At 35.6% G+C, this 15,644-nt stretch overlaps 1 protein-coding gene across 14 annotated transcripts in view; it reads left to right on the top strand.

The window, feature by feature from the left end:
• The window catches only part of MCTP1 (multiple C2 and transmembrane domain containing 1), a 541,379-nt gene that overhangs the window by 72,260 nt on the left and 453,475 nt on the right, over positions 1-15,644 (top strand). Inside the window, exon 1 of one of the 14 annotated variants that reach the window (XM_067731250.1) lies at positions 12,986-13,107. The exons of the other annotated variants lie outside the window; for them this stretch is intronic. Coding sequence (XP_067587351.1) covers positions 13,078-13,107 — 30 coding nt within the window. The 5' untranslated portion in view covers positions 12,986-13,077. Of the gene's footprint in view, positions 1-12,985; positions 13,108-15,644 lie in introns of those variants that run through there. 14 annotated transcript variants of the gene reach the window in all.

Below are 15,644 nucleotides of genomic sequence, written 5' to 3'. Positions count from 1 at the left end.
TTTTATTTATTTATTTTTTATTTTATTTTGTTTTTTTTTGGTACACGGGCCTCTCACTGTTGTGGCCTCTCCCGTTGCAGAGCACAGGTTCCGGACGCGCAGGCTCAGCAGCCATGGCTCACGGGCTCAGCCGCTCTGCGGCATGTGGGATCTTCCCGGACGGGGGCACGAACCCGTGTCCCCTGCATCGGCGGGCGGACTCTCAACCACTGCGCAACCAGGGAAGCCCTGTGGGTTTTTTTGTTTGTTTGTTTTGTTTTGTTTTCTGATCTTTAGATATTAAAAGTGCAAACAGGCTAATATTAGTCAAGGTGTTGAGGAATTCTCAGTGTATGACCTCCTTTATTTACAAATAAATATTGTGAGCATATATATAAAAGTTAAAATTTGAGGTGTTAGAGATGGTCGTTGTTGGTTGGATGCAGTTGGGACTAAATTGCCCTGAAGGTGCTGCCAGGTTGGACTCAAAGAGAGGCCTTGGCTGCAAACAAACGGGATTATCCCTGTCACTTGCCTCAAAGATTTTTCAAAGAGTCCTTCAGTTGTCCTTGAAAAATCACCAGTGAGGGAACTGGTTGAAGAATAAGAGAAATAAATGAAATCTAAGGCAATTTTAATTTTTATTATGAGCCAAAGACTCTGTTCCATTGCCTTGGACTTGAAGCCTTGCTTTCTACTTTTTTTTGTGATAGCTGATATTCCTGGAAGGGTATATAAGACCACTCCTGAGCTTTGACTTTGAATTCTGAGGTAGAAACCCTATTTAAGCACAAGTCTGATGGTGGAGAAATTAACTAGCATCCGAGTTGCCCTTTCTCAACTCTCTAATAAAATAACTCTGAAAATAAATAAATAGAAAGAACATTCAAATAGCTCCACTAACTTAGGGAAAGATCCAGGTAGTTTGTGCTGACTTAGGCCTACTCTATTCCAACAGGGATATAAGTAAGAAGGGCTTTCTCCATATAACAGAAACTGTCCCCTCTTCCCCCCCACCCCAAATATAACAGTGGCTTAAACCTTTAAAAAATTTAATGTGGAGGTAGGTGGTTTTGCCAGCTCAAGGATTTCAGAGTCTATGTCCTGAATTTTTTGCCCTTTTCTTTGTGGTCTTCTTGTGGTTACAAGGTAGCTGCTCCATCTCCAACATCACATCCATATTCCAGGCAGAAGAAAAGGGAGAGCAAAAACTAAGGCAACATGATTTTACTCCATTTTTGATGAACTGCTCAATCAACTTATATCTCCTTGCCCAGAATTGTATTTTTCATAGTATCCTCTCTCTACCAGAGAAGATGGTTATTGTTTTCTATATGAGAACGTTACTGTCCTCCACTCCCCAAATTGCTATTCTCTTAGGAAGGAAGATGGAAAGGGTAGGAAGTTAGTCTGTTACAAATCTTCATCATTAATGTTACCTCACATAATTCTCAGATCTATTCATTTTTCTGTATTTCCATTTACACGATATTTAACAAATGAGAACTAAGATATCAGTCAATTGGATTGATCAGGGAGGGTCTCGTGGAGGAGGTGAGACTTAAAGATGAGTCTTGAAGTTTAACTATAATTTGGAGAAGCAAAGGGGGTGGAAATTCTAAGCAGAAGGAAAGAAGGGATAAAAGCCCCAAGATGGAAATGATTATAATACGTATGAGTGTGATTATGGTTATGGGCAAAGGAAGTATTAGGAAATTAGACATGCTTGAGCTGAGGTATTTGGAAAATCTTATAGCTATTTCTTTAAAAAGTAGAATGGATGGGGAGAACTAAGTCAGATACTCAGATCTGATTGTTGTATAGCATTATGGAGAAGCATGAAGCAATCCAAATTATAGTCCAAGGGAAGCTCTAATCCTTAAGATCTGAAAAAGAAACTCCTGTCTAAATGTAGCCTCTGTCAATAGCTATTTAATATGTATTCTTCATTTCTATGGCCCACCTTCTTTGCAGCTACCTTGAATTTTCTAAGTTTTTAAGGTTATTTACATTTCATCGCCTTCCTAGAACATAGGAAGTACTCGTATGTTTGCAGAATCAAATTACATTGAATTATGCCCTACTCACCAACACTCCTGGGAATGGCCCATAGCTCCTGCTGGTGGGTCAGGCCTAAGCTGTCATGTTGGTTCCTCCAGACATGTCTTTTTTTCATAGAGTCAGAGGAAGCTCATTCACAGCTGATGATTTGAGCCAAATATGTTTGCTCTTGTGGAAATGGGGTCACTGACAACCAGATCTAAGTGGTGAAGGGGAGGGGAGGCCATAATCCCTGAATAATCAGAGGAAGCTGTTTTGCATGGTGAAAAGTACAGGGTAAGGCATCATCATTCCAAAGACATCAAATTTTCCATTTCTCAGGTTTGGCTTGATGTCACCTTTCCTTCCATAATACCTACAGTGTCCCTTCAGTAAATTTTCTTAGACTGGTATGTATAGGTTTCTCTTTCTTGTTTTCAGTTATGCCTAACAAGGACAGAAATATATTTGAATAATATTCCTATATATCCCTATTGGAGGGATGAGATTGCATTAAAAAGGGAGGCACTCTTAATACATTATATCTTTTTAAATGACAGCATAAGAATTGGTGCAGCCATATTCCAACCATCTTATTCTTGCATGGTGAGCATCATTACTCATTTTTGAAAATTGTAGGGTTGATAGTGAAGTCTTTTTAAAAATGAAAGTCCGTGTCATCTCTGAAGTTAATGCAGATTGTCTTAATCTACTATTATTTATGTATTAGTCCAGTTAATTATCACAATTCATTCAGTGATGGAACTTCTAATAACATAGGATAGGAAGGATATAAGTGGATTTTCCACATTTTTATTGGGAAAATCAGAAGCTTCTACAGGGGCCATTCAGAAGTGTGGTTAATAAAAAGACCACAAATCCATGGTCCCTACTGTGACACTTTTGGTCTTACCACAGACATTACATTCATCCCCTTGATCTGTTGGATGAGAATTACCTAATGGGCCAAACTTGACCTTAAGTGGTTCATCAAAGTGAATCCAGGGATGCTGCAAAGCAAGCACTGATTACAAGCAAAGGTATAGCTACCACCGCTCTGTTTAAGCAGCTGCCTGAGACGAAGAATGAAGGTTGGCAGACCATAGCACGTGTCAGAAGCATCAGTCATATAATTTTATTCGGTTTGTTTTCGTCTTATGGAAGTCCTCTCTAGTAGGAATAAAGATGTTTAGAAGGAAAGGACTTGTTTTGATTTCTGATTAATTTAGAAGATATTCCTTTGGAGGGCTTGTATGTTGTCTATGCTAACCTGTACCTGTGTCTGAGTCAGAGGCCTTGGAAAGGTAAGGTTATAAAGAGTAGGGTGAGTGGATGCAAACCTCCAGTGTTTTACCCCTTAACACATTAGTGGAGCTTTATTTTGGGGGAGGAAAAAAGAAATGAGGCAGGATAAGGAAAGGACCTAGGGCTACCCTTGGACTGGGCAAAGAGCTTCTGGAGGCCACAGCTCAGGGAGATGGGGCATGTGTGAAGGCATGAGATGTATTGAGTAGATGGGAATTCAAGAAACAGGAAGAAATCCTCTTTACTCACAAAACCCTTTTATTTCCCCTCCCCCAACTGTCCTCTGCTTGTTTTGCTAATGAGGGATGATGAATCATTGTGCATTGAGCAGCTGCTACAAACCAGGCTTTGCTTTAGGCACTTCATGTCCAACCTCTGACCAATCCACCAACTGTCCTGGGAAAACTCTGCGTAGTGAAGTGGTCCATGGTAGTCTAATTAGTGTAAACTGTCAACTTGTCAGTGAAAATTCACTCAGGTGACTGTGGAATCAGAAAAGGAATATCCGTTAGAAGGACATAGAAATAACATGTAGAGAAGTTGTCATTTCCCGTGTCTGGGTACATTTATTTTTGATTGTTTATACTGAATTTATTTTTTGTTTTCCAAGTATTTTTTTTCAAAAGAGAGGCAGAGAGAGAATGAATGTCTGGAAAGCTGACTACTTGAAAATTATTTTGCTAGCGAACACTAGCAAGCATCACATTTGGTGACTTTACAAGAATCATCAATTTTTTATTACAGGTGGTTCTCAGGTTGTAGTTCCAGTATTTTATACATGCATCCAGTCTGTTTTCTGCAACCTAGAGGGATGAGCTGTTGATAATTAGTTTTATGCCATAGGGGTTCGAACTTTGTATTAAAAGATAATGTGTGATGTCCCTTTGCATGTAATGTGAATGAGTTATTTGATTATAGGAATTAGTTGTTTAGTCTGTTTGCTTTGAGAACAGGGGACAGTTATCTTCTCTTGGGAGAGATCAGCTTTCATTTTTAGTCTATATTATTATAAATCTTTTTTCTTAGAGATAACAGATAAATCGCATTACTCATTGAATTAAGTTATGCTTTTAAAACTTGAAAGAACTTTATTGGACAGTTTCAGGTATTTTATTAAAATTTATTGTAATTTATTAGACATAAGTTATTGTGTGATAATTATCTCCCTTAGAAGTAATATATGAAGTAAAATTTTACCAATGTTAGCTCATTATTTTCACTCTATTTTATCATTTTTATTTTCTTTAGTTTTAAGTGTTCTGAAATAACCCCCCCCAAAAACTTAATGCGTTTTGTTGAGAGAATTAATTATGTACCCAAGAAAATCTATTTTTTTATTAGAGAGCAGATATTCTAGCTATTTGCTTTGCCTTGAGAGAAATTTATAACAGATAAGGATAGGTATTTAGATTTATTTTTAATAGGAAAGTGATGTTGGTTTTCCATGTGAAGATTAAAAATTATTACACATGAGAAAATTACTATATAACAATGCAGTTTGTTATTATATGTTATTGTTATATGTTTATGTTATATGTTATTTGGAAAGTGGACAAATAGATGAATAACATATTATTTCTCTGACAAAAACTCTAAAGGTAATCCCAAGCCAATGAACTCCATGTAATTCAAAGAAAACTCTGCTGTGAAATGTACAATAGATAATCTAATGTAAATTACTTCCTTGGAGAGTTAATTTTTCTCTGGTGGCAAGTTATTAGTAGAGATAATTGAAGTGGTCATTGATTCAAAGGAAATTTATGGAATTAATGCCAGTGATATCTCAGAAATTCATAAACTTGATTTCTTAATGAGAAAAGTAACACAAAGAGTTTTTTCACTTTTTATGTGGTAATACTTTATAATATCATTTGATATAACAGAGGATTTTGATTCTCCAAGTGGCCTCAAACTAATGGCAGTTAGTCCTTCCTCTCTCCAAACTGGTATAAACTGAATTTATTTACGTTGGAAAGTCAAGCATTTACAGGACAGGATGTTCCTGTTTGATATTTTATGCTCTCTCATTTTCATCCACTGTGAATATATTGTCTTGAGCTCTTTTGGCAAAGGGAGAAATTAGCTTAGCACAGCTATTTTTTTCTGACCTCATTTTATTCTTTGGAAAAATCCTTAGTATTTTGCAGCATCAAAGTGGCAAAAATAGAAGAATTTAAACTCACATATATAGGGTCTGTGGCAGGACTAGAAAATAGCCCTCAGTACACAGAAGTTGCAAGTCACTGAGGGAAATTGAGCAGCCAGAGTCCAGCTTCTAAGTCATACTGCTGATCAGAGCTGAGGGTCATGGTTAGGATCTTTAAATAGAAACAGCATCATACTGGTTTTCTTTTACCCCCTCAAGCTACTCCCTCACCCTTGTGTACTCCTTATAGACTTCATTCTGATTATATGAGGATCTAAAAATAGAACAAAGATGGCTACATCTTTTTGTATGTGTGTGCTGTAATAAAAAAAAGAAAGAGATGAAACAATTTTATTGTTTGTTTTATTAACCGTAATATAACCTTAAGAATTTCTGTTAAATATGTTTACTTCCTTATAACTTGTACTACACTAGGCATTGTATCTGGCAAGAAAGGTAAAAAGTACACTTTTTTTTTTGTCAGAGTCAATTTTATGTTGTATAATATTATATACTACCTGTCAGTATAATACTTTTTATCTTTTAAGTTAAATGTGGTGATGCCACAATTCAATAAACATTTGTGCAGCATTTATATGCTAAGAGCTGTGTGTAATAAAAAAAATGGGAGGTTGTAATTTAGCAGGGGAAATGCCTATTTTTTTGACTGTATCAATAGTATGAGTAAGTATGTATAAAATGGATAAGAGAGGTAAAATGAAATAGAATTATTAAGAAAGATAGCATTAATTTTGACTGAGACTTTGGAGTAGAGATGATATTAAAAAGAGGTTCCTAGAGGAGTAATGTTTAAACAGGGACTTGAAAGATAATTAGGACAGGGGTGGGAACACTCCAGGGTTGGCAGTGAGGTGGCCTAACATGAGTTAAAACATAGTTAAAGATTGATGAGTCTTAGGTATGTTTGGAAATGTCAAATAATCCATTTTTTAGGTGGAGCCTTAAAGAGTAAATTTAGACCAGACAATGGAAGGGGTTGAAGGCTGTGCTGAGGAATCTGGACTTCATTCTGTGAATTATGGGGATTCTCTGAAGGCTTTTGAGTAGAAGAGTTATCTTTAAGGACAGTAACTGATGACAGCAGGAAGGATGTGGGTGAGAAGGAGACAGAGGGAGGGAAGGAGGGGCCTGGCACATGGAGATATTTCTTGGCAGGCTACCGGTAGTTCAGAGACAATAGACTACAATGAGAAGATCACAGTGAGAATGGATTTCTGAATAATATGGCTGGGGTTTGATGGCTGATTGACCTGGGAAGGGGAAAAGGGAGAAAGAAAGGAGTAAAAAATTTTCCCGTCAATATTTTGACTTAGTAACTTGGAAAATGCTGACGCTATTAGCTAAAGTTGGGAATATTGGAAGACAATGGGGAAAATAAAAAATTCCACTTTGGTCATATTATACATGAGAATTAGTGGGATGTCCTTGTGGGGCAATCAAGCTCATGAGTTATGGTAAAAGTAATATTGATAAACCGATTTCTGAAATCATATATATATATCAACATTTAATACATGAAATAATTCAATTTCTTTAACATCTTTAATTGGAGTATAATTGCTTTACAATGGTGTGTTAGTTTCTGCTTTATAACAAAATGAATCAGTTATACATATACATATGTTCCCATATCTCTTCCCTCTTGCGTCTCCCTCCCTCCCTCCCACCCTCCCTATCCCACCCCTCTAGGTGGTTACAAACCACCTAGCTGATCTCTCTGTGCTATGCGGCTGGTGTAGATACTCTTCAAGTTCTGTGATCTAATACAAAACTCTCCAGTTGTCTTTTAAAAAAAATCTATAAAATAAAGGCTGTAAATGTCCTTTTATCTCTGAAATTCCATGACTCTGAGTGGTTAGGGATTCTTTAAAGTTTTTTTTTTTCTTAAAACAGCTTCATTGAGATATAATGCATATACGATAAAATTCACCCATTTTAAATGTATAATTCAATGGTTTTAGTATACTCGTAGAGTTGTCCAGCTGTCATCACAATTTGGGAATATTTTCATCACGCCCCCCACACACAAATAAATTCCATATCCCTTACCGCTAAGTCTCCATTTCCTTCTAATCTCCTGAGTCCTAGGCAACCACTAATCCACATTCCGTCAGTATAGATTTTCCTGTTCTGAACATTTTGTACAAATGGAATGATACAATATGTAGTGTTTTGTTTCTAGTTTCTTTCACTTAGCATAACACTTTCAAGGTTCATCCATGTTTTAGCATGTATCAGTACCTTATTTTTATTGCCAAGTAATATTCTCATATATGGATATACCACATTTTATTTATTGATTTATTAATGAATGGGTTTTTCACTTTTTGGCTCTTATGAATAATGATTCTGTGAACATTTGTGTTTATTTGTACTTACGTTTTCATTTCTCTTGGGTACATAACTAGAAGTGGAATTGCTGGGTCATATGGTAACTCTGTGTTTAAACTTTCAAGGAGTTCCCTGACTGTTATCCAAAGTTGATGCACTATTTTGCATTCCCACCGGTAATATATGGATTCCAATTTCTCACATCATTGCCAACACTTGGTATCATCTGTCTTCTTGATTATAGCAGTCTTGGTGGTGTGAAATGGTATTTACTTGTGGCTTTGATTTGCATTTCCCTGTTGGATATGATGTTGAGCATCTTTTCATGTGCTTATTGGCCATTTGTATATCTTCTTTAGAGAAATGTCTGTTCAGATCCTTTACCTGTTTTTAATTGGCACACTTGTCTTTTTATTATTTAGTTTTTATTATTGAGTTGTAAGAGTTTTTTAATGTATTCTAGACACAAGTTCCATATCAAACATATGATTTGTGAATGTTTTTCCTGTTCTATGGGTTATCTTTCCACTTTCTCGATGGTATCTTTTGAAACACAAAAGGATTTAAAATTTGATGAAGTACAATTATTTTTTCTTTTGTTGCTTATGCTTTTAATGTTCTATCTAAGAAACTGTTCCTAATATGAGATCATGAAGATTTACACCTATGTTTTCTTCTAGGAGTTTTATGGTTTACCTCTTGCATTTAGGAATTTGATACACTTCAACTTAATTTTTGTATAATTTTGTGAGGTAGGGGTAAAATATCATTCTTTTGTATGTGGATATCTAGTTGTCCCAGCACCAATTAATGAATAGACTATTTTTTCCCCTTTAAATTTTCTTGGCACCCTTGTCAAAAATTAACTGACCATAATTGTGAGGGTTTATTTCCGGAGTCTCAACTCTGTTCCATTCATCTTTATTTCTACCCTCATAATAGTATCACACTGTCTTGATTACTGTGTCTATGTAGAAAAGTTTTGAAATTAGGAAGTGTGAGTCCCACAAGTTTCTTCTTTTTCAAAATTGTTTTGGATATTCTGATTTCTTTGGATTTCCATATTAATTTTAGGATTATCTTACCAAATGTTGCAAAGATGCTAACTGGGATTCTGATAGAAATGGCATTGAATCTACAGATAAATTTGGGGAGAGTTGCCATTTTAACAATATTAAGCCTTCTGATCCATGAATAATATCTTTTCATTTATTTAGGTCTTCTTAATTTCTTTTGAGAATGTTGTATAGTTTTCAGAATATAATTTTGCAATTTTATTCCTAAGTTTTAAAATTGTTTTTGATGCTATTGTAAATGGAATTGTTTTATTAAGTTCATTTTCAGTTTGCTCATTGCTACTCTATATACAATTGTTTTTTTTATGTATTAATTTTATATCCTGGAACCTTGCTAAACTTATTATTCCTAATAGTTTTGTAGTGAGTTCCTTTGGATTTTGTATGTTTAAGATCATGTCATCTGCAAATTGAGATTGTTCTACTTCTTCCTTTCCAATCTGGATGCTTTTTATTTTCTTGTTAATTGTTCTGGAAAGAATCTCCAGTGCAATGTTGAATAGAAGTGAAGAAGACATTCTTGCTTGTTCCTAATCTTAGGGGAAAATATGCAGACTTTCACCATTAAGTATGATGCTGGCTGTGGGTTTTTCATAGATGTCCTTTATCATGGTGAAGATGTTTTAATCCTAGTTATTTGAGGGTTTCTTTGCTTCCTCTGCCTGGAGTGCCCTTTCTTTTCTCTCGTATCTGGTGAATACCCTCATATCCTCTAAGACCAGCTTAAATGTCTCCAGTCAACAAAGCTGATCCTTTCCCTCTTTCCACTTCTGGCTTTAGGGTTATAAGTCATAAAGGAATGGAAGAAATTGACTTTGAGTCACTTTTAAAAATGTTTTTCAATTTGGAAAATATCCAATTATTAATTCAAGGCACTCAGATCAGAGCCCTCACAGATCATTCCATTTAACCTGCCGAGGGACTGATTTTCAGGCACAAAACTTGGATGGTGAATTTGCATAATACATTTTCAAAGTACATTTTCAAAGTAAAAACTGATGCACATCTCTCTGCATAGGTAGTAATCATTTTCAAAGTACAAACTGATGCACATCTGTCTGTATAGTTAGTAATCCATGCATTTGTAAAAATCTAATAAAATGTGTCCTGAAGATACAAGTTCTAAAATGATAAATATTGAATATTCTGCAATAGAAAAGACATTGTGAGCTATCTGATCCAGTGAAATGAATTTTTCATTAAAGTGGCATATTAATTGAAAACTGAAGATTAATGCTTTTTACTTACATGTATATTAAGTCACAATTCACTTCTGCCACTTTTCTTTTCAAATAGTGAAAGCATTGAGTTTTGCCTTCACTTGAGCAGGTTAGCTTTTAACTTATTTTGCTGGATTTCTTTCACTCACTTATTTACTTACTAACTCACCAATTAATTTATACAATTAATTTTAAAATGTTCATTTATAATAATTTCTATAGGAAAATTAAATAAAAACAAATCCCTATTCTGCAGGAATTTATTTTATTAGAGAAATTAAAAGAATTTAATGTGAAGTAGTTGATACAGACTTCTAGTTGAAGTTAGCAGCCTCAGTACATGTGTCAGCTTCCCTTTGCCCTAACATATATGCACATGTCAGACATGCACGCACACAAAGGGGAGACAAGCTGGGAAAACGGACTTATAAAACCATAGAAGAAATGTAAGCCTATTATTTATACCAACAAGTGTAGTCTGTGATTCATAAACATAAATGGATGTAAAATATACCAGATACTTGAGAAAACCCAGCAAAATGAAAGATGAACCAGGAGAGATGATTCTAGACCAAAAAAAGAGCAAAATAGAAATTAAAGTTTTTAAATTAATATCTTCAGGAAGATTCTAACTTTTTTGCATCCATAAATTAATATAAACATGATATGAGAAAATAAGCAATCAAAATTAAAATAATCTGGGAAGTTAAATATATAATAATAAATTGTAATAAAGTTTGAGTTGGCTAAATCATGAGATGCTTGTAGTTGAAAATAAAGTAAGAATCTGGAAGATAAAGTGAAGGAAACTGTTAATTTCTTAGGACTGCCTTAACAAATTACCACAAACATGGTGCTAAAATAACAGGATTATATTCTCACAGTTCTGGAGGCCAGAAGTACAAAATCAAGGTATCAGCAGGGCTGGTTTCTTCTGGAGGCTCTGAGGGAGAATCTGTTCCATGTTTCTCTCTTAGCTTCTGGTGACTGCTGGCAGTCCTCGGTGTTCCCTGACTTGTAGATCCATCATTTCAATCTCTGGCTCTCCATCTTCACATGGCCTTCTCTTGTGTGCCAGTGTATCTATTTCTCTCCTCTTCTAAGGATTTGCCGTTGGATTTAGGGCTCACCCTAATCCAGGTTGGTCCCATCTAGAGATCCTTACTTTAATTACATCTTCAAAGACCCTTTTGCCAAATAAGGTTACATTCTGAGGTTTGAGATGGACATATCTTTTGGGGGCCACAGTTCAGTCCATTACAGAAACATACCACAGAACTGGAAAATATGAGAGTGAAAGTCTTTAAGGACCCAAGGAATAAATCTAGTTGGAGGTACCATTCAAGATATTTAACCACTGATATGGCATAGGCATAGACTGACCAAATGGAGGCTATCCAGTCAGAATTGATGCTAACTGAATATTAGCTCAGGATTCCAAAGCAGAGAAAGTGGGCAGTGAAACACAGGAAATAATCAAAGACATAGTAGAAGAAAATTTCTTCAGGCTTAAGAAAGGTTATTTCTTAATATTGAAAAAGTCTGGTAAGTATGTCAAGTAAGATAAATGAAAAAAAAAAGTTCTAGGAGAAAATAATTTGGATACTTTCTAGGGGGAATCCCATCCCTCCAAGGATAAGAGAAAATCTGAAAAGTTTCCAGTGAAAACAAATGGGTTACCTACAAAGCAATGTTAGAAATATGAATCAGATTTTTCATCCTAATTCCAGGTGCTAGAACACAAAATAGCAATATCTTCAACCAACTATCTGAAAAATTAGGAAAAAACGGTAATAAAGAAACTTTGTATTCACAGTTTTTGGGCATTGAAACTGGAGTAGGTGGTGGGGAGAAACACTCTTCATTTTCATTTTATGTCCTTTTGTACTTTTTTTTTTAAGAACAGTTTTAAGTTCACAGCAAATTTGAGTGGAAGGTACAGAGATTTTCCATATCAGGTTTCCCCCACTATCTGGAAGTAGAGTGTTCCCATAAAACCCTTTCTAAACTGAAGTGTCCTAAAGCAAAGAAGCAATTACCTTAAGACACATCTTTTTGGATGGATGCACAAAATAAATCAAGATAAAGTACAGACACAGTTCAAAGCTATGATGGCTTGATGTTGAGATGCTGAGTAGTTCCCAGGGAAGGAGCTTGGAGGTGCCACTTTCGCTGCTCAGGGTGCGAGCTGCCTTTGTAACACCTCACTGCAGAACAAAGGCTGAGTGCTAATTTTGCTTTTTGCCTTTTTTGGTAAAAGCAAAAGTCCTCTTTGGGTTTCTTTCAGTTAATGAAAACATGTACTAATGTAGGTCTCTCATAAAAGCCATAAAGTGGACTTTGGAAAAGCGGGGCATACCTGTATTCCCTACCCCACCTATGCATAGCCTCCTCCATCGTCAACATCCCCCACCAGCATGGTTACATTTGTTAAGCTTGACAAACCTATACTGACACATCATAATCTCTCAAAGTCCATAGTTTATGGTAGGGTTCATGCTTGGTGGTGTACGTTCTATGGATTTGGACATATGCATAATGACATACATCCACCATTATAATATACAGAGTATTTTCATGGCCCTAAAAATCCTCTGTGCTCCACGTATTCATCTCTCCCAACCCCTGGCAACCACTTACTATCTCCATAGTTTTGCCTTTTCTGGAATATCAAATAGTTGGAATCATACAGTTTGTAGCCTTTTCAGATTGACTTCTTTCAGTTAATAGCACGCATTTAAAGTTCCTTCATGTCTTTTCATGGCTTGATAGCTCATATAATTTTATCACTAAATAATATTTTAATGAAATAACATTCCATTGTCTTCCAGCCTCTACCCATCCATTGTCTGGATGTGCCACAGTTTATTTATCAGTTCATCTACTGAAGGGCACCTTGGTTGCTTCAGTGTTCTGGCTGTTATGAATAAAGCTGCTGTAAACATCTGTGTACAAGTTTATGTGTGGACTTAAGTTTTCACCTCTTTGGGTAAGTATCAAGGATCATGATTGTTGGATCATATGGTAGGAGTGTTTGGTTTTGTAAGAAACTGCCGAACTGTCTTCCAAAGTGGCTGTATTGTTTTTGCATTCCCACCAGCAATGGATGAAAATTTCTGTTACTCTACATCCTTGCCAGAACTTGGTATTGTCAGTGTTCCAGATTTTGGTCATTCTAATAGATGTATCTGGTATCTGATTGTTGTTTTAATTTGCATTTCCTTTATTTGCTTATTTTCCATCTGTATATCTTCTTTGGTGAGGAGTCTGTTAAGGTCTTTGGCCCATTTAAAAATATTGTGTGCTTTATTGTTGAGTTTTAAGAGTTCTTTATATATTTTGGATAATAGTCTTTATCAGATATCTTTTTTGCAAATATTTTCTCCCAGTCTGTGGCTTGTCTTCTTATTGTCTTGACATTGTTTTTTAAAGAGCAGAAGTTTTAAATTTTAACGAAAGCCGGCTTATCAATTATTTCTTTCATGAATTGTATCTTTGGTATTTTACCTAAAAAGTCATCACCATACCCAAGGTTATCCAGGTTTTTCCTTTGTTATCTTCCAGGAGTTTTAGAGTTTTGCATTTTACATTTAGGTCTATAATCCATTTTGAGTTAATTTTTATGAAGGATGTAAAGTCTGTGTCTAGATTAATTTTTTTTTGCATGTGGATGTCCAGTTGTTCCAGCATCGTTTGTTGAAAAGACTATCTTTGTCCATGTTTTGCTGAAAGACTTACTTTCAGCTTCAGGTTCAGAGTATTCACCAGCAAAATAACCACTCCACACTTTAATGAGCAAGAATTAAGGAAATTTATTATATAAGTAGTAAGTTACAATATAAGGACAAGTAATATGTATATATACAGACAGAGAAATAAATGTACATACATCACCAGTTGGGGAAACACCTACATCCAGATCCAAACAATGCTGGGAAGTCCCTGGAACAGCAATCTGGAATCCCAATTGGAAGGTCCTGGACAGTGTGTCCACCCCACGGGTGAGACTTCAGAGTGTCACCCAGAGGAGTCCTGTTTTTAACGCCAAGCTGCGAGCTCATAATCATCAGCTTACGTGCAAATATGCAGCTCTGGCTATTATCATAAATGCTTTGATACTTTAGTCATAAGTCTCGAGGTGTTCACTGATCCCGGGAACTGGCCAGATTCCCAAGGCCCAGGAAGTTCCGTGACTTACTCCCTTCCTTATCTGTTGGTTCCCAAGACTTGCTAGCACCATTTCTGCTGACCTGCACATAGTCCAGCAGTTCAGTATGTAGCTTCTTTCAGGGTCTTCGTTTAGTCAAAGGCCTATCGTTGCCTCTGAAGCCTGAACAAGACTATTAATTTTCCCAACAGTCCATTACATGGCCTTTGCTCCTTTGTCAAAGATCAGTTGGCTGTATATATATATGGTTCTATTTCTGGGTTCTCTATTCTCTTCCATTGATCTATTTGTCTATTCTTTCACCAACATCACACTATATTGATTACTGTAGCTTTATAGTAAGTCTTGAAGTTGAGTAGCATCAGTCTTCCAACTTCGTTCTTTTCCTTCAATATTGTGTTGGCTATTCCCAGGTCTTTTGCCTCTTCATATAAACTTCAGAATCAGTTTGTTAATATCCACAAAATAACTTGCTGGGATTGTGATTGGAACTGCATCGAATTTATAGCTGAAGTTGGGAAGAACTGACATTTTGATAATATTGAGTCTTCCTATCCATGAACATGGAATATTTCTCCATTTATTTAGTTCTTCTTTGATTTTATTCATCAGAGTCTTGTAGTTTTCCTCATATAGATCTTACACCTATTTTGTGAGATTTATACCTTAGTATTTTATTTTGGAGGGTGTTAATATAAATGGTACTGTGTTTTTAATTGCAAATTACACTTATTCATCATTAGTAAATAGGAACGCAATTGACATTTGTATATTAATCTTGTATCCTGCAACCTTGCTGTAATTGCTTATTAGTTCTAGGAATTAAAAAAAAAATGATTCTTTTGGCTTTTTCTGCATAGATAATCATGTCATTTGCAAAACAAAGATAGTTTTATTTCTTCCTTCCCAGTTTGCATAACTTTTATCTCCTTGTCTCATTGCATTAATAAGGACTTGCAGCATGCTGTTGAAAAGGAGTGGTAAGAGGGAGCATCCTTGCCTTGTACCTCATCTTAGTGGGAAAACTTTGAGTTTCTCACCATTAAGTAGGATATTAGCTGTAAGTTTTTATAGGTTTTTTATAATCAAGTTGAGAAACTTCCCCTCTCTTTCTGGTTTACTGAGGATTTTTATCAGGAATATTGTTGGATTTTGTCAAATGCTTTTTCTGTGTCTATTGATATGATCATGTGATTTTAAAAAGTTCTGTTGATATGAAGGATTATATTAATCCATTTTTGAATGCTGAACCAACTTCGTATACCTTGGCTGTTGTCTTAGTTTGTTCAGGCTGCCATATGAAATATCACACACTGGGAAGCTTATCAACAGTAGAAATTTATTTCTCACAGTTCTGG

This window comes from Pseudorca crassidens, chromosome 3 (genome assembly GCF_039906515.1).
Source record: "Pseudorca crassidens isolate mPseCra1 chromosome 3, mPseCra1.hap1, whole genome shotgun sequence".
NCBI lineage: Eukaryota > Metazoa > Chordata > Mammalia > Artiodactyla > Delphinidae > Pseudorca > Pseudorca crassidens.
Note: the sequence above shows the minus strand (reverse complement) of the source record. Positions and strands in the feature narration are given on the sequence as shown.